The sequence below is a fragment of the Colias eurytheme genome, chromosome 1, assembly GCF_061535395.1.
Source record: "Colias eurytheme isolate Ceu_HAF_F1 chromosome 1, ilColEury1 Martin Lab GWU primary, whole genome shotgun sequence".
Classification (NCBI taxonomy): Eukaryota; Metazoa; Arthropoda; class Insecta; order Lepidoptera; family Pieridae; genus Colias; species Colias eurytheme.
This window is the reverse complement of record NC_142980.1, coordinates 3151777-3170811: the sequence shown is the minus strand read 5'-3', so window position 1 is coordinate 3170811 and position 19035 is coordinate 3151777. Positions and strand designations below refer to the sequence as shown.

The 19035-nt window shown below is 34.2% G+C and overlaps 1 protein-coding gene across 1 annotated transcript; it reads right to left on the bottom strand.

Annotated features, from left to right (window-relative positions):
* Positions 1-1166: 1166 nt before the first annotated feature.
* MED23 (mediator complex subunit 23) lies at positions 1167-14565 on the bottom strand. The gene is made up of 17 exons (XM_090120570.1): positions 14286-14565; positions 13971-14215; positions 13499-13631; positions 12935-13117; positions 11534-12306; positions 10909-11309; positions 10197-10371; positions 9382-9551; positions 8850-8968; positions 7952-8139; positions 6421-6601; positions 5945-6090; positions 5399-5622; positions 3589-3828; positions 2797-3241; positions 2160-2366; positions 1167-1810 (listed from the first exon to the last, which is right to left on the bottom strand). The coding sequence occupies exons 1-17, from the start codon at positions 14325-14327 to the stop codon at positions 1672-1674; spliced, it is 4011 nt and encodes a 1336-aa protein (XP_089976696.1). The 5' UTR covers positions 14328-14565; the 3' UTR covers positions 1167-1671.
* Between the last annotated feature and the right edge of the window lie 4470 nt (positions 14566-19035).

The following is a 19035-nucleotide window of genomic DNA, read 5'->3' as shown; positions in this document are numbered from 1 at the left end:
TGTGCGTTAATTTCTTAATGAACAAATGATCACACCTTTTAATATTACACATACGTTATATTATTAAGTTATTAACTATACTCACTATTAACGTTGAACAACCAAAATTACGATTCTAAGTTTATAGAATAAGTATAGTAATCTCACAAGTTTAAAATTCTTATCAATAGCGGTTTACAATTCCTTTATTTATCACCACAGATTCATAATTTAATGAATATAAATAAGATAAATATTGTAGATAATAATTTGTGATGTATTGATAGTGATGTGAATAAATCGACATTAACGTCGCTCGATGGTTTTATTGTGTTTTTTCTTTCGCGATTTCAAACTATTTTAAAGTAGATCTTATTGTTCTAAGAGAGACGTTTTCAAATACTTTTCTGACCAGCCCCCCTAGACAAGTGGCTTTCTATTAGCGTAAAGTTCAATAGAATAGATTATGAATGTATGAGATTGACGTTTGATTTCGACGACGACGATTGATTACGTCAATCTCATACATTCATAATCTATTCTATTGAACTTTACGCTAATAGAAAACCACTTGTCTAGGGGGGCAGATATTGAAGTATATAATTTTAGCGTATTAAATATATGCCTTCAACAAGCAAACTACTGTATAATATTTAATTATTTATATAAGATATATATAGCAATAGCAAATAGTATACTTAACACTACATTACTTTAACAACCAATGCACCTGTGTCTTCTAATACTACAGAATATTTATTGCTGAATCATAAGTGACAAGTTTTTCATAAAAGTAGTTAATTTCTCAGTGTTACAACTATCACTATTGATTAATTTCACTGTTGCTTACAAAGGACACATGGTTTATTAAATTTTAGGCCATTTAACATTATTTATCTAGTAAATTACTATCTACCTTACTTGTAACTATACAATTTTGGAATCGCTGGTCACAGCTTTTAGTCAGTTTCTTTTAAAATAACACACACAATGGGCAATGTGATAAATAGGGCACAATAATGTTACAACTTATAATTAAGTAATTCATAATTAAACTTAATCTGAAATTCAATAAAATGTTTTGAAATTACTTATCTCAGAATAAAGAAAACACAAATTTAAATAAACCAAAAAAAAACTGATAATTATATATGTATCATCATTCATCATTCAATATTAAATCAATATTTTCTAATAAATTACTGTCAAGTCATCAAGTTCATTAAAACATGGACAAAATGACTTACTTGATTCAACGGCCACAATAAGGATATAATTGTTAAAACATTGATAATTATTAATAAATAAAAAATACAATAAAATGATTATAAATACAAAATCTTCTCCACACAACTACTACTCTTATCGATTTTTTAATTTTTGAGTGTAAAGTTATTGGACTATTAAAAACATATCACGACATTAATGTTAAGTTTGAATTGCACAATTATCCAATGAGATTTTAAAAACAGTTAAACACACATTTTAGGTAACTCACAATCTCAATCGTGACCCAATGAAATGATCGAAACCTAACGCTCATATGCTTTCCTTGCAGTCAATTGAACACAACGCGTACTAGCGTATTGAGTGAACGAAAGACCGAACGAAAGAGTGGTTTTATTACTACAGCATAGCTTATTCCGAGCTCGAGCTAGAGCTGGAGGGCGTATAGCTGTAGTAATCGTTCTGCTAGGCGGTGTTTATTTGTTCCACGTTCAAGTGAGTGATGAACCGAAGACGCATTTGTAGAGCGGGACGAAGTTTTCGGATCACTGCTTCTAGTTCGTTCTTTAGCGTGTCGCCGACGAACATGTATTTTATGTGATAACTGTATTGCGTTCAGGAATTACTTGTATAGAAAGTAAAAAAAAAATATTTATGATTTATAACAATTTAGGGGAGATGACCTAGATATTTATAATTTTTTGTAAAATTTATTTAAATTGAAAGGCAGCAATTATTCACTAAGAATTCAAATCATACATTTATAATTAAACAAAATAGCTGTCCGTCTGTCTGTTACATTATGCCTTAACCACTGAAACGATTTTGATGAATTAATAGAGATATAATATAAAGGACTGAAACATAACAAATCTTCATTTGCACATGCAATTGTAACAAAACTATCTTCAATAACGAATTACAAAACAATTTTTTTCTTCAAAAAAGGATACAGCAAGTCGCAAATCGGGTCTATATATTCCAAGTGCGGTTGATTCTTATCCACGTGGGCGAGTAGTTCGTACAACGTTATGGTTATATCCATAACCGCTCGAGAGAGGTCCGAGTTGAACCGCTGTAGGTACGGACCCACGAGGTGGCAGAGGTATATCAGTTGGGTTTCTGTGCGGATCTCAGGGGCTAGCTTCTCTTTGACAAACCTGGAATTGATAAGGTAAAATAGTTGTTTATCACTACATAGTATAAAACAAAGTCGCTTTTTCTGTCACTATGTCCCTATGTCCCAATGTATGCTTATATCTTTAAAACTACGCAACAGATTTTGATGCGGTTTTTTCAATAGATAGAATGATTCAAGAGGAAGGTTTTAGTATTTAATTTATTATGTTTTAGACAAAGCGGGCGAAGCCGCGGGCGGTAAGCTAGTAAAATATAAATAACTAGCGGTCCGCCCCGGCTTCGCCCGTGGTACATATTTCGCAATAAAAGGTAGCCTATGTTCTTTAATCTCAGGGTCTAAAGATTGTCTGTCCAAATTTCATCAAAATCAGTCCAGTAGTTTATGCGTGAAAACCATACATACAAACCTTTCCTCTTTAAAATATTAGTATAGATAGTATAGATACTCACGTAGGCATCAACATGATCAACCCAGCGCCCGCGTGGTACCAAAACGCGTGCGTCAACGCGACAATCATACTGAACTTATTCTCCAACATTGCGTCGAACGTCGTATTCAAATTGTACAATTGGAACGGGGTATGTTCATACGACCATTCGATCATATCATTACTAGTTATAGTTTCCAATACACGATCGTATAATACTGTCCAATATGCCTCTGGAAGAGCTGCTAGTATGATGCCGATTGCGTTGATCCATAACTGTATTTTAGTGGTGGGGATAACAACGTAGCCTTTAGTGACGACGTCCAATAGGCTGTTCCCGACGATATTGGGTGCTATTGGGAGGGACATTAGTTCTACGCCAGTTACATAGAGGCAATGTGCTGAAGGATTGGGGTACTCGTTGAAACGCCAGTCTGTATTCGGGAAGTGGGATTCGCCTGTCATTGCTGGTAAGAGTTGAGGAAATTGTTGGCAAATATTGTCCATACAAACAATTATAAATCATAATATATAGAAAAATAAATAAGCTTTATCATATAATTGACTAGCTTTCCGCCCGCAGCTTCGCCCGCGTTTTCAGAGAAAACTCCGCAGTTCCCTTTCCCGTGGGATTTCCGGGATAAAACCTATCCTATCTCTCAAGTTGGATCAAACTGCACATGGTGTACGAATTTTATTATAATCGGTTAAGTAGTTTAGGAGTCCATTGAGGACAAGCATTGTGACACGAGATTTATGTATATTAAGATTATTTTTTTTAATATTAAAAAACCATTCACTCAAAAAAGGATACTATCCACCATTCGGTTAACCAGTCCCAAATAATAATTCAACTCGGGTGTCCACGCAGTCGCATCTGTATCGGACTTGGCCAAATAGTTCTGGAACGTTTCCGTGGTCGCCCAACCGTTTGGTCGCACTTCTTTTAGAGCACCTAGTACTGCGGTCACTAGCTTTCGTTTGAGGAGAGGTTTGTCCCGCAGTTTTGTTTCGTAGTAGTGTAACGTGTTGTAGAGGAATGTTACTGGACGGTCTGGAATTATATTGGTTTATATTTATTTTTTTATTGCGGGTGGGTTTTTAGTAAATGTAGATTAGACAAAACATTTGCAAATTGTGTTGTGTTATTAAAATAAAATGAATTGTGCCTTTTATCATAATGTGATAAATTGATTTATCAAACTATACATATACACCAGGGAAGAAGCCTGTAAAAATAATAAAAAGTGAAAAAAAATCGCAGTAGGATGAAACCAGAGGCGGCTCGCCCTAAGGAGCGCTGGTGCAGTGAACTCCCATAAATAATTATAATAAAATCATACTCCTTAATTTAATTATTAACATTAATTATTATCTACTATTTAAAATCAATCGTAATCTTTAAAACTACTGTTAATACCAATGAATATATCCATCATTCCATCATCCCATACACCTGTATAATACCTACTGTATTATGTAACGCGCGAAGCGGAGCGCTCACGATTGCGCTCCAATGAAAAAAGATTTAGTACATTTCCTAATACGAAATCCAATAGGAGTGAAAGAGAGGGTTTTGCCAGAGCCCTGCGCGTGAAACAAAAGATTTTCTATGGAAAAGTAGCAAAATTCGGAGCGCCGCACCCGCAAACGTTGCCGGTTCGTTTTTACCGCCCGGCAGGACAGCGATTGCGCGCGATGTTGCCAGTTACCTACCACTTCTATAATATAAACAAACACTCGAGTCAACTTCAATGCACGCGCGCGATTCATGCAATTTTCTAATTAAAATTATAAAATACGTGTTGAAATAGCCTGTAGTTATCAGTATTACTTTTGAGTGTTAAAATGAACAATAATTATAATGTGGCGTTCATTAAAAAGTGTGATAAAACGTTACAAATTCGGCTTGAATGTAAAGCTAAGGGACCGCCACGGCCTGAACGCAAAAATTTACGACAAAAACGAAAACATATACGCGTGTGTTTAAATCTGAACAATATGTGAAAATGTGTGTGGTTGTGTGGTTGTGATGAAAGCAACAAACTATTTTGTTTTCCGTGTCTTTTATTTAAAGCGGGCGCGGCCGGCGGAGGTGAGAGTGCTTGGACTGAAACGGGCGTTGACGACTTAGCTCATCTTTCAATCAAGATGAAAAGACATTCACAATCTCGGTACCATTTGTTGAATTAACTGCAATTGGCGTCTATCGGTCTTGTCGCTTTAAGTTATAGATATTTTTGCACACCAAAAAGAAAGACGTATCACGTATGCATTTTCTTTATAAGTAATTTTTTTGATAAATTGTACTGCTTTACACCATGTAGGTATTTTCAGTGTTTTATTTCAAGTGAACACCCATAAAATTTTGTCACGAGCCGCCTCTGGATGAAACCCATTAGAAAAGGAGGAAAATATGATAATGAAAAATGTTTTTTTTTTGTTTCAATAATTATCTACCCTGGTCTAATATGGGTATTTCATAATACATCATATACTTGGTCTGGGAAGCAATTTTTATTTGTGATGCAACATATTAATATATCAATAGCATGTGTTCCTTCTCTTTCTTGCTCTATTCCTTTTCCTATTCATCCTAAGTAATTAGTACTTAATCAACTCACCATGAAACTTATACAAGTATCCCAAGTGCTCCAACAATTGTTCCAAGTTCTTGCTAACTTGCGGTATCTCCAAATGGCGATGCACCACTATGTCCAACACGGGAATGAACCTGAGACACACGTTGCTCAAGTACACTGGTATAGGGGCACCGTATGCCCCGTTCGCTTCTTCGGGGGCAAACTTTTCGGGGTACTTCCGGTGGAACGCTAGGTGCTTTTCGTACCTAGAATTTTGTATGGAGGTATGAAAAACGGGCGAAATTTTTGAAGAATGTAAGGTTTAAAGTAAAAGTTAACAACAAGAAGATATATAACAAAAAATCCTTCATAAAGCTGACAGCTGACAAAAATAAATCGGCTTTCAATCCATGAAATTTTACATTTTTTATATAAAAGCAGATCGACCAAATAAAACACCTATATAATTACTACAATCACTTACAATTTTAACATCATACAAAAAATCCAAGAGCATCTAATCCATTTAAACCACTTACAAAAACCTACTAAAATTTCCTTTTACTTCTTTTTACTTTTTATACATACCAATTATTCTGTTTCCAATGTTCTGGCGAGTTTTCCTTAACGAAGTCCTGCGCTCTGTTCCTTAATTCAGAACCTTTCAGTAGAAGTAGTTGTATGATGTAGAGGCACACTTGGCTTTCGTTCGCATCTGGGTTTGGTCGGAGGGCCTGGCGTGTTAAATACATATTTTATGTTTTTTGGCATATGTATTTGTGTTGTTATTTCCTTATCGTAATATTAACAATACTAAATGGGAAAATTAGCATCTGTATGTCAAGTTTGAACATAAGTTATAATTCTTGAACATTTAACATGAAATGAATACATTCATTTTATGTCACGGACAACTTCATACACATAAATAGCAAGTGAAATTCAACTAAGAAATACCTTTAAGAAATTGAGCATTGATCAATCAGAAATAAAAAGCATTTTTTTTCTAACAGTACAAATATCTTCCAATCTCGCTTTATTCACCCCCAAAAACCCATACTAACCAAACACAGCACTAATCTATCGATAGTGACGATATTGTACTTCCATATGATATCATTGATGGCGTCCACACACTTGTTAATGTGCGGCCCACCGGCCGGGTTCGTCACTTCGAACACGAGATAGTCGCAGAACTTGCGCAAGTGCGCTGATAGTGCACGTGCGCCGATTCGTTCGAGAATCCTGGAAATAATTACTATTATTAATTATATTTTAATCTTATTGTAATATTAATGTATCAACTTATGTGTCCTTCATAATGTATAATACTTTTCTATGTTTATTCTTTCTTCTTTCCTTGTCTTACTCTACTCTTTAATTCTTGCTCACTATATCTATATCTACATCGAGTTGCTTGGAAGAAATCGCTCACGAGCGATAAAGCCACTCTTTGTACATCTCTATTATAAGCTATAAGCTATCTTAACTATGTAACAAATTTATTACTGTGTATGTACAATGAAGAGTATTTCATTCATTCATAATTACATTTATAATTATTATACATCTGCGTAGAGAGAGATGGATATCATGGCTCCGAAATCTTCAATGGTTTGGGAAGAGCACTAAATCATTGTTCAGAACAGCGGTTTCCAAAATTGAAATAGCCCTAATGATCGCCAACCTCCCAAAGGAGAAGGCACTTTAAGAAGAGCTTAGTGAAAAGGGAAACCGATGGACATGGGCTTTAATCGAATGGACTACCAGAACTGATGCAAAAGTAAGAGGTAGACAATGAAAAGATAGTCAGAAACATTAAGGCCACCAGGATCCTCCAGCCCGATCCCCCAAGGGATCCTAGTGAACTCATCAGTTTATCAGAATCCCCTCATAATAAAATCAAGTATAAAGATGATATCACACCGAATCGGCTTACTTACGTTAAAACAAGTATTAAGTATTGAAAAGGAGAGTGGTGGGGCCGCTCTGGCTACGTAAGGGGACAGAAAGGGACAAGTGGAAGATGAAGACAGAACGGGATAATACTTAATAAATAATAGTTTAAAAAACACGCTTTTTATAGAAAACCGAACTAAAAAATAGAAAAATTTTTTTAACAAATTAGTGTATTATCATCGGTCCTCAATAAATCTACAAAGTTTGAACGAAATCTGGCCGTTTAAAGTGGGTCAAAATCGCGCCCAAAGAAGTCGGTTACAAACATACAGGTGAAGCTAATATAAAGCGTGTAAAAATTGGTTGTCTATAAAGTCGGTTTACTGACGATAGTTGAACGTGACAACGTTCGATTGTGCTGCTTTGTCGTTCGTTCCGCGCTCTCGCTTGCACTTCAAGCCTATGGAACGCCTCAGAGCGAGGTAACGCCGCATGAGTCATGTTTTTTCGTGCGTGCAGCCGGCTCTATCGAATTATAAGACGTTGTCACGTCAAAAATAATAATAATTTAACCAAAAATCATTGTTACTATTTGTTACCCCAAAAACTTCAACCAACTAATTACTAACTCTTTTAATATTTAGTTTTCAGCATATTTTAAGCATAAGACAACCAACAAAACCGCAATATACTCACTTAAAAGCGATAGGATTGATGCGATTCGTCTCAAATATCATCTTCCACAATAAACATAGGAACAGCGGAGTCCCGGGTACCGAGAAATGCGAAATGATATCATTGTCATTTGCCATTGACGTCCATTTACGATATTCTTCCTCCACGGACTTCTTGAGGAGTTGCTTGTTTTCCTTTGTAGCTGGGTTCTGGATAGAGGTTAAATTTAGGTATTAGAAAGTAAAATATTAGAAATAAAAAATAGCATCTACTAAAAAATAAGATTACTACAGATAGATTTATTTTAAACTAGCGGTCCGCCCCGGCTTCGCCCGTGGTACATGTTTACGTTTTCTCTACATAAGAACCATCCTCGTACTTCAAGGAATATAATAAAAAAAGAATTATCGAAATCGGTTCAGCCGTTCTCGAGTTATGCGCTTACCAACACATTTTGCGATTCATTTTTATATATAAGAAGAAGAAGAAGAAGATTACATGATAAAATTATGTATAAGCAAATTTGTTAAATCTATTAAAGAAACTGTATTTTAACATGGCTTTTTTATTATTAAACGGATCTGTGAAATGTCGCGGAACATGCAGGGTCGAACTATTTGAAAACTGATTTCAATATGTTAAGGATTTGATCTATTATTTTCTTTAATTCAAAAGAGTATAGGTTTTGAAAAACATGTAAGCTATCCCTGTAAAATTAGTTTTTGAAGTGAAACTTCCTTATCGGGGTTGGAAAAAAATTTAGTGTAACATTTTTCTTGTTTTTATCCCTAACACGCGTGATTGACGTATTTCTGTAAAGTTGCATATAGTAAATTATTTTTTGAAAAATAAGGTCATTAAGAAGTTTCACTTCTTACGTGTGTAGACTAGTACACGCACACATTTTTTTTTCACTCACCTGAGCAAAGAATTCAACCAATACAGGCGGGAAGCATTGCAACGTATGCTGTGACCACATGTGCGGTGTGTTCGTCATTATTGTTGTTAGTAACTCTTTAACTGCTGCTCCGTCACTACCTTTAAGATATATTTACTGTTAATTGGAGTGGTAAAATATTAACCATTTGTATACATATCATATGATTATTTTTTATTTTGTTGTTGCTTATTTATGTTTGTGTCTATATTATCTTAAAGGTAAGTAACTGTCTGCACTGTGTTACTATTTTCATGACAAAATAACTTCTGTATAAAAATCGTAATCTAAACCTATTTTAGAATACAGAAATTACAGGCTACAGTCTTACAGACACCTCTATTTTCGTTTAATTTTTTTTTTTGTATCTGTAGTAGTAAGATTTGAGGGCAAAAAACCATTTAAAATAACATTCACTCTATGATATTTTTATCATACAGTAAAATATGTACCTAATAATCATTTATACCATGTTTTTTTCTATAATCTGAACAAAAAATCCTTATAAACTCACCAGCCCCCGTCATATAGATCCCTCGTGCTAGAGTGAGCACGAGCACTCGGTTAAGCTCTTCACTCTCACTAGACACCAACGACTTTGGCTCCGAGACCACACGAGACATTTGCAGCTGAACTCCCGAACTGCCCAGACTTGTTATGAGACGGAGCGCTGTGCTTTCGAAACTGAAATAAAAAAAATCTTTATCAATAGCATCATTTATTTATAAAAATTACGAGTATTTATTTTTAACTTAATATTTTTTATGCATTGATTTGCAACAATCAATGCAAAAAACAATTATTTTATTGTTACAAGACATTTATCAAAAGCAATAAAAATGATAAAAATATACACAGTAACATGCTATCGATTTATCGGTTTCTCATCTGGATATCTTGAAGTAACATTTCAATAAATAACACAAAAAAATATAAATAATAAACATGGCCTAAGTGCGTTACCTCGGTATGGCAAAAAGACGCGGGTTCGAATCCCGCCCCATGATTTTATATTTTTGTTATTTTTTGTATTTCCCAAATAATAAACATACCTCATATTCTCTGTCATGTCATCTTTTACTATTTTCTTGTATTAAACTACATTTCCACCCGCGGAATCGCCCGCGCAGTCAAAGAAAAACCCGCATAGTTCCCGTTCCCGTGGGATTTCCGGGATAAAACCTATCCTATGTCCTTTCTCGGGTATCAAAATATCTCTATACCAAATTTCATGCAAATTGGTTCAGTAGTTAGGCGTGATTGAGTAACAGACAGACAGACAGAGTTACTTTCGCATTTATAATATGTATTAGTATGGATTAAACTTACCACAACTGCAGTTGCGTTTGATTCGCTTGCGGGTACGCAGTCAGCGAGTGTATATTGGATAGCAGAGTGACTCTATAGTGGGGCTGTATGTGGTGTATTCTGTACGAGAACATATCCAGTAGATTGTGGAGGATGCCCCACGCGTGGGACTTGAACACGTTGGGCAATAGCTGGTCTGGAAGGGTTATTTTGAAATAATAATATTCATATACATTTATAATATCTTATATATAAAATTCTCGTGTCACAATGTTAGTCTGCATACTCCTCCAAAACGGGTGGACCGATTCTCATGAAATTTTCTGTGCATATCGGGTAAGTCTGAGAATCGGCCAACATCTATTTTTCACATGTACCACGGGCGAAGCCGGGGCGGGCCGCTAGTAAATTTATTATTCATGTTTATATGATGAACAATGGCGGTTTGGAATGGAGGACATTAGGCAATCAAAAAGGAAGATCTTGTGAAATATAACATTATAAGAGGCTCCTGTCTGTGCTGATAGTAGTGAAAACAAAACAAATAATGTAAGAATTGAGAAAAAAGATCAACGAATGAGAATTGCTTTTACAAATTTGTAACAATAACATGGAATATAAATGCAAGTCATTCCTGTTATCTTTTACTATGCTTTATCAGAAGGTCAGTCAGTAAAAAAATATATTAATTTACATATATTTATTTTCATCATCTATGTGTAAACATACTCACTAATAAATCCTTTAATGCCCATCGATTCAATCTCAGTGTACACCAAAAGGCGGCTGTATGTTTCAACCATTGCTGGCGCCATCATATTGCTTCCCGGTATATTAGTTTTATTTTGCGCCAATTTCGCTATATGTGCCACTATAGAATGTATTAAGGACATCTTGCAGTGTAGCGTTAAACTATCCAGAATGCACATAGATAGTGGCACAGTTGGTAAGGGTGAAGCAGGATTTCCATTGGACATTGCTTTTTGACTGCCGAATAGAGTTTCTATTATGATTCCCATTGGTCGAGCGAAATATTCCTGATTGGTGGAATACGCGTTGCATAGTAACGCTATGCGGTAGTCGGAGCCCATTAAGGTTGGCGTATTGTTTGACGTCATGAGGTGTTGGAAGAATCTGTAAGAAAAATGATATGATATTTCTAGTAATGATTGATGACAAAGTTTCATGAACTCCCAGTAGCTATAAATGTATAATTAAATCGCCAAATAGCCTTCTATTTATTTATAAGTATATAGAAACAATAATACTTCAAATTGCATAGCCTTTAGGCTCACTGTAATGTAAATCTTTCATTAAAATTGTGGAATTGTTAAATTTTGTTATGGAAAAATACTTACTCATATTGCAGCTTTAAATTCTGTGGCATAACCATTGTCTTATGTTCAATCTCCGCCTTCTTCAATAAATGCGTCCATATACATACAACAGCCATTTGATGCGTGCAGTGAGCCTTCGTGCAATCCGGCACAGGCAATGGTTCTTTTTCTGGATAAAGCAGCTCATGCAACTTGACAATCGGTAAAAACAGCGACAAAGAATTCCGCTGGATACTCCCTGATATATATTGCAATAGAACCCACATCAAATGGTCCCTTCCCTTTTTCATATCTCGACCAATCAGCTTGTTATGCAATCCCATAACTATATTCGGGAACGAGGCAAAGCCTATCAGTATTAAATATATCACTTGAGATGATAGATGCAACCAACACCAATGTGTGGAGGACATTTCGTCTTCCTCGTTCTCTTGTTCACTCCGTTCTATCGGCAGGATCATCAGCTCAACCAATTGGTCCTCTAAAGCTATACACAACTGCTTATGCTGTTTTTGCAATCCTAACATAGAGCACATCATATCCCTCGAATATGGCTGTTGCAAAACATGTTTCAATAAATCTATCTGCGGTTTGAACAGCTCATCCTCATATGGCAGGTTGCCTTTTAAACAGAATTTCAATGTAGTCGGATCTAAGCGCCACGGATTTACTAGATGGTCAGCATATCCCGAGAATTCTACAATGGGTAGCATTTTTGAATGACCGACAATAGAAACCATTTGTGCACATGGTTTAAAACTTTCTACAAATGTTGATAATAACTTAGCTAGTTGCTGAAAATAAAATAGGTTTACCTTTAAATGACTTCAAAGTACATGATAAGAAAATAACAATAAATGTTTAGAGGTATAGTATCATTTCATAAAACTTAGAGCTATTTAAAAAGGTCAGAAGTAGATTAGTACGCTGAAAATATTAAAGTGTTATTTTATCCAATTATTCACCAATGTAGAAAATTTAGTAGGCTATTGTTCTTCCAATCCAATCCAAAATTTCCATAAATACAACACACAAGAGAATAGAAGAGATTCACTGAGTGCTGTAGACAACTCGCTGCAGTTGAATCCAGGGATGTATGAACGGAATATCATTATTTCTATATAATATGGTAATAATATAGAAAATAAGATATTCCATTGCCACACCCCTAAAACTGAGAAAGTAGCTGTCGGGTTAATAATTTTAGTTTTCTAGTATTTAAGACACAGAAGCACACATAGCCGAGACTGCTATATAAGGCTGCCATGCGTTCGTACATGCAAAGTATGTAGTATACATTTAGACACCAATTACAAATACAATTATTTAACAATTGTTATTAAATTAGTTCAATATAGAAAAGAGATAGTTTTGTTAGTAATTATTTCCTATCCTAATACATAATAAAATAATAAATTTTACCCAATGCAACCAGTGATTATTGTCAGGATAGTCCTTTTGTATTTCAGTCACTATGAAGTATGCCGGCAGTAAAGAGGCGTTACGGTCAAAAATATATTCAATTACATTATAAATAGCTTTCATTTGCGGCATTGTACTTGAGTTCAATCTAATTGGCAGTGTGAGAGCTTTATCACGACATCCCTGAAAATATTATAGTGTACTGTAACTCTTTTCATACAAAACATATTCAAATAGGTATTTTAATATTGCATTTTTGTTACAAGACTATAAATCATAATAAAGCAGTATTGTTGTGGTTATTCAAAAGATTTTATTATAATAATACCAAGTTATCTTCTCTATAAATACAGCAAAAGCTATTCTTATCAACATTAAATGCAAACAGTGTCTTGATATTTGTTACATGTAATCAAAACATTTTGTTTAAGAATGACAAGCTCATTTCATTACGATAACTTAGGATTGTACTTTTAAAAATAATCTATTTCAATGACCATTTCAAATAAAGAGAAAATCATATGTTTATACCATTACTTGTTATTTAGTAAAAAAAAATGTTACCTTCAAAATTTCTCTAACACCTTTATAATCGACTCCACCAATAATTCTTCGAATCAGGTTAAAACATTCTATCCAAAAATCAGCATTTTGATATGTTAGTCTCTCGCATACAAGAATACAGTCGCAGAGCATACTAAAGATGAAAACAAACAGTCTTACAATATATCCTTTTGGATAAGATAAACTTGTACAACATAATATGATTAATAGTTTCTTTGGAATCATGTATTCAGGATAAGAGTATTATTTATGTGACATATAAATCATAACAAGACATTTTGAATGACACCAGTGCAAGTGCTTATCTCGCAGCTAATTAAGACTTTATTGTGAAGGAGCACACAAAGGCTTGCAACCAAGAACTAATCGACAGCATGTCAATAACTGTTGTTTTATCTATCTTAGAAAGTAGATCATAGATAATGGCAAATTAAATAAAATAAGATCGCTCTGCATAATATGTATATCTTACCGCGCTTGCAAAATATTGGTATTCACCAAATTCTCTAGTAGAGTCAGTAGTTGTTTCATCTTGTATCGATTGGTGAGGACAGCGGTCAGTGTTATGTATTGCCTTATTCCAGACTCCTGCACCTCAGCACTCGATGACGTCATTACAGCAGATAGTTTCTTTTGATACATTGAGAGCCTTTCATTCTCCTGATCCGGCTTGTGAACCAAGAAACAACTAAACGCTTCCTCGACTGCCTCCACTCGCTGTAACATATTCTTGTATCGTACGTGCCGAATATCTTACGAGTGCAATAAAACTATAGCTAAAACTTACCAGTATTTCGTTAACGATGTTCGCCACTTGAGATTCACCCATTTTAATAGCTTAATTAAACCTTATTTTATATAAACATTGTTGGACGTGACGCGGTGTCCGTGATGTATACCAAACTCATCTAAGATTTAAGTACATAAAATTTATGTCATGTTTTTTTAATACAGTAAAGACTTATGCGATTAATTTTAAAAGCTTTTTCTTGATAGCTATTATTACTTATTTAATATTATCAATAAAAATTTAATATCACAATACAATGCAGAACGTTCAAACTTCACAGTGCAAAGCAAAATGACAGATGACATTTTGATGGTTTATGTTTTTTTAAGAATCACAGATAAAGTAAAATTATTGTAATAATGCGAATGGAAGGTTGTTGGCACACTGTGGGTGGTCCACACACACACACAGAGAACACACCTAAAAATTTTCTCTTCAAAACAAGTTAAGATAGTAAGCCCGAACACAAGGCAACAGTTGTAAATCGTTGTGTATCAGTTTTTCAACTTCTTATCTAATATTCTAATATTTCTAATATGTATATTGTATATAATATTATAAAGGCGAAAGTTTGTAAGGATGTATGGATGTATGGATGTTTGTTACTCTTTCACGTAAAAACTACTGAACCGATTACAATGAAATTTAGCACACATATAGAGGGTAACTTGGATTAACGCATAGGATAGTTTTTATCCCGGAAATCCCACGGGAACGGGAACTATGCGGGTTTTCCTTTGCAAACGCGGGCGAAGCCGCGGGCGGAAATCTAGTGTACTATATTATTACAAAAAATATAGTACATAAGAAGTACAAACAAAGGAAGCAGGTTGAAGCAGACCAAAACAAATTTTATATGGCAGCGCCCAGCGCTGACCAGCGCGTGTTGAAGCTTGTCGGAACTTGTCGGCGCGCGCCGATCAGCGCTTATCGGCGCGTGTTCATATATTTTCCTGCGAGGGTTACCAGCGCTGACAAGCGCCGAGTGCCCGTTTAACGATAACTACAATTATTTTTCAAAACAATTTTTTTGGTCTTTACCCTATTGATTTTACTGAGACTACTGAAAATCAGTACAAACATTACTAAATAATACATTTTATGCTTTTAGAAGTTACGATCCTACATTACATCTATACTAATATTATAAAGAGGAAAAGTTTGTAAGTATGTATGTATGTATGTATGGTTTTCACGCAAAAACTACTGGACCGATTTCAAAAATTCTTTCACCATTAGAAAGCTGCATCTTTACTGAGCAACATAAGCTATATTGCATTTTCAAAAAAATTAGAGATCCTTACCAAAAATGCAATAATGTAACCCAAGGTGTAAAAAAATCCTCAATAAAACTTCTGTCATCGCGTGCGCTGCGGAATCTATTGAAGATAGAACAAAAAAATGTTTTACGGTATTATATAATGGATCAATATCTACAAGATAGTCCTCCATACCATATGTCCATCTTCAGTAGTTATGTTACTAACTTACTACAACAACTTTTTTACGTTTTCAAAGTAAATAGAAGTGCCGAGCAGTAATCAAACCATGTTATCCATACACATATATTAATCCTTATCCCATTAAATGATGTTTTTAAAGACTGTTTTAATACCAGCAAAATACTTTTAAAATGAAAAGAATTGGATATTCCATTCAAAAGATATAACGAATTTTTAAAAGCGTCAATCTACAGAAAATAGTAGGTATACTGTTCGAGCAGGCCGTAGTGCGGGGGTCACGGAGGAATTCTACCAATATGCGTCTTGACGGAACACAGTGGGGTTTTGGTCGGTAGGAATCCGACATAACCCACAGCGCCTCCCCCAGAGGCCGTGGGTATCTATGATTTCCCCACTAAAACAAAAAAAAAGGCCGTAGTGCGGAACGGGGTAAAGGTGATTTTCATGTGATTAAAAATTAAACCTATAGTCCGACCTAGTAGACTTTTCACTGTAACGATATCGCTATCTATGCGGATGAAACCGCAGGGCATTACTAGTCTTTTATAATATCACTAGCGATAGTTGCGCTCAAAATTATTTATTATAATAAATCTAATACATTTCCTTTTAAATCATTGTTAGGTCTGCTTATATTATTTTAGTAACGCTTTTAAAATTGATATCGATACCCAAAAGATAGAAATAGAATTTATTTCTATTTTAAGCGAACTTCCACAGATAAGTATTAAATACTGCGTCATAATTCCAATAGCCTCGAATCAGAGTCTGAATTTTATATGCGCGAGTCAGTGTTGCCTTGACGACATTTTGCGCAGAGCGGGATATTAAAACTTTAAAATTAATTTAAAGTAATTTAATAGTGACAAAAATTAGTTATTCATGACTGGAATAAGTAATTTTGATACGGTAAGTAAACAATAAAAAAGGGGAAATTGTAAAAAGAAAATAGGGCTAATGGAATTTCATTAATAATGTAGAATTTAATACCGATTCAAAAATAAAATCACGAAATTTTTGCGAAAAAACTTAATGTGTTTAAACAGGTAACAACCAACAAATGTAAAATTAATTCTTAGATGACTTTGACTCTATTATTGTTATCAGCATACTTTAAATTTAAAAAGTCATTGATATTTTATTAGAATGACACAAATTGGAGTAGGAACTTAGTTTTTTAAACCTTATGAAATGAAATAGATTTTTTGATCGATTGTTGCTACTTGTGGTCATTTCTTAGTAATAGTGATAGTGTTTATCTAACCAACTTCAACCGAAATGTATACATTCATACTTGGTAAAGTTTTAATATGTTTTTTATAAGTTAACAATTACATGACAATTACTAAACAACTTGCCTTATACAACTTAGATTTTATTTCTGGCAATGCAAACGACAGTGTAGGAGCGAGATAGATTGTTTCCGTGATCCGTAGAGTGAGAATGAACCATAGAGGAGGCACTAAAATGACAAGTAATGCGTGAGAGAAATACACTTATGACTATAAAGCTAAGAGCAAGCGAGACAGAAACATTGTTTTTTGTTTCTCTCATGTTATGCGATTTCTTTTGTTGGGGACAAAGGCAGTTTGTCCCAAACAAGCGGCTACAGTCCATTGTTTTGCTAGTTTTCTGTTTTTTCTCGCTGTTAAGTGACTTCAAAGTTTAATAAACGTTGACAGTGATCTGTTTTAATCCGACTTTAAGTGAAAATATGGTGCGTTGTAGTGTGATTGGTTGTAAAAATCGGCCGGAACGAAGATTACCAAATATTACCTTTCACACGTAAGTAAACTTATTTGAAGTATATTGTTTTATAGAACTGGATATAGTTGATACATTTTCATTAACTCTAATGTGAAATTATCTACAAATATATAATATTTTCATCGAAATAGACGTAAACATTTTTTTGTGTTATCCGACTAAATTACGAAGTGTTCTTGTTGTTCAGGACGCCATTTGTTTTTACGTAGTTTCAAATTTATGGTATAATCATGTGATTAACATTAGGGATACCAGTACAGGGTAAAATTTTCCCCAAAATCGTGAAATGTTTTTTTAATATTAAATATGTTTTTTAGGTTTCCAAAAGAAAGTTAGGAAAAAAAGTTAGGATGCACTATGCAACAAAAAAAATGTCTGAGGTGGATGACAAGGTACGCAACTTTTATAACAAGTTAATTTTATTTAAAGGTCAATAATTTTGAAGGTCAAGGATTCAACACCATCCTTAACTCTTAATTATAAGATTTTTTTTTATGTTTGTATTAGTCATCACTACATAGTATAAAACAAAGTCGCTTTCTCTGTCCCTATGTCCCTTTGTACGCTTAAATCTTTGAAACTACGCAACGGATTTTGATGCGGTTTTTTTTAATAGATAGAGTAATTCAAGAGGAAGGTTTATATGTATAATAACACCCATTAAATAGTGGAGAAGTACTGTTATTTTTGAGGTTTCTAATGTGATGTCGTAAAAATTTACATTTTTTCCGCTTACATTGCAAACGCTGGCTGAACCCTACGAGTTTTATCAAAATAATGTACTAAGTATTATACACATTGAAAAGGTCTACAGAAAAGTCCGCGATGGTATATGTCTATCTCTTATGGACAATAACTTTTTTTGTCATTTACTTTTTACGACAAATAATGGCTAATTTTCGAAGCGATTTTAACCAATACAGCATTAATACTTAACCAATTAAATACCTTGAATACATTGTTCATTTGATATAGATATACAAGGTGAAAGGTAAGACATTTGAAAAATTTAGACAGGAGCTTCTACTCATGAAACTGAACAACTTTTGTTCTACAACTTTGCTGAATTTGTAAAAAAAAATTGGACTTTGTAAGGAAACTTCGCTAATCAGCTGACAGATTTCCATACAAAGTCCAAATTTTTTTCTATATAATATAAATAGATATTATAATTATATATAATAATTATATAATAAGATATAATATAAACTACCTTATGTCCGATTTATTCCAGATATTGATGCATGCCAAAAAGGAGGACTAGGCCTACTGGGGATACCTCTTTAAAAAAAACGCACCTAAGGTTCTTACCTCACAGGTGGTGTGGAAAAAGAACCAATACAATACAACAGTGAATATATATATATATACTAGCGGTCCGCCCCGGCTTCGCCCGTGGTACATATTTCGCAATAAAAGGTTGTGCCAAATTTCATCAAAATCGGCCCAGTAGTTTATGCGTGAAAACCATACATACATACATACATACAAACCTTTCCTCTTTATAATATTAGTAT

Coding starts and splice junctions, on each gene's coding strand:
- MED23 (XM_090120570.1), bottom strand. CDS start 14,327: ATGGGTGAATCTCAAGTGGCGAACATCGTTAACGAAATACTG. Junction 13,118..13,498: donor GTGTTAGAGAAATTTTGAAG/GTAACATTTTTT, acceptor TAATATTTTCAG/GGATGTCGTGATAAAGCTCT. Junction 5,623..5,944: donor CATTGGAAACAGAATAATTG/GTATGTATAAAA, acceptor ACAAAATTCTAG/GTACGAAAAGCACCTAGCGT.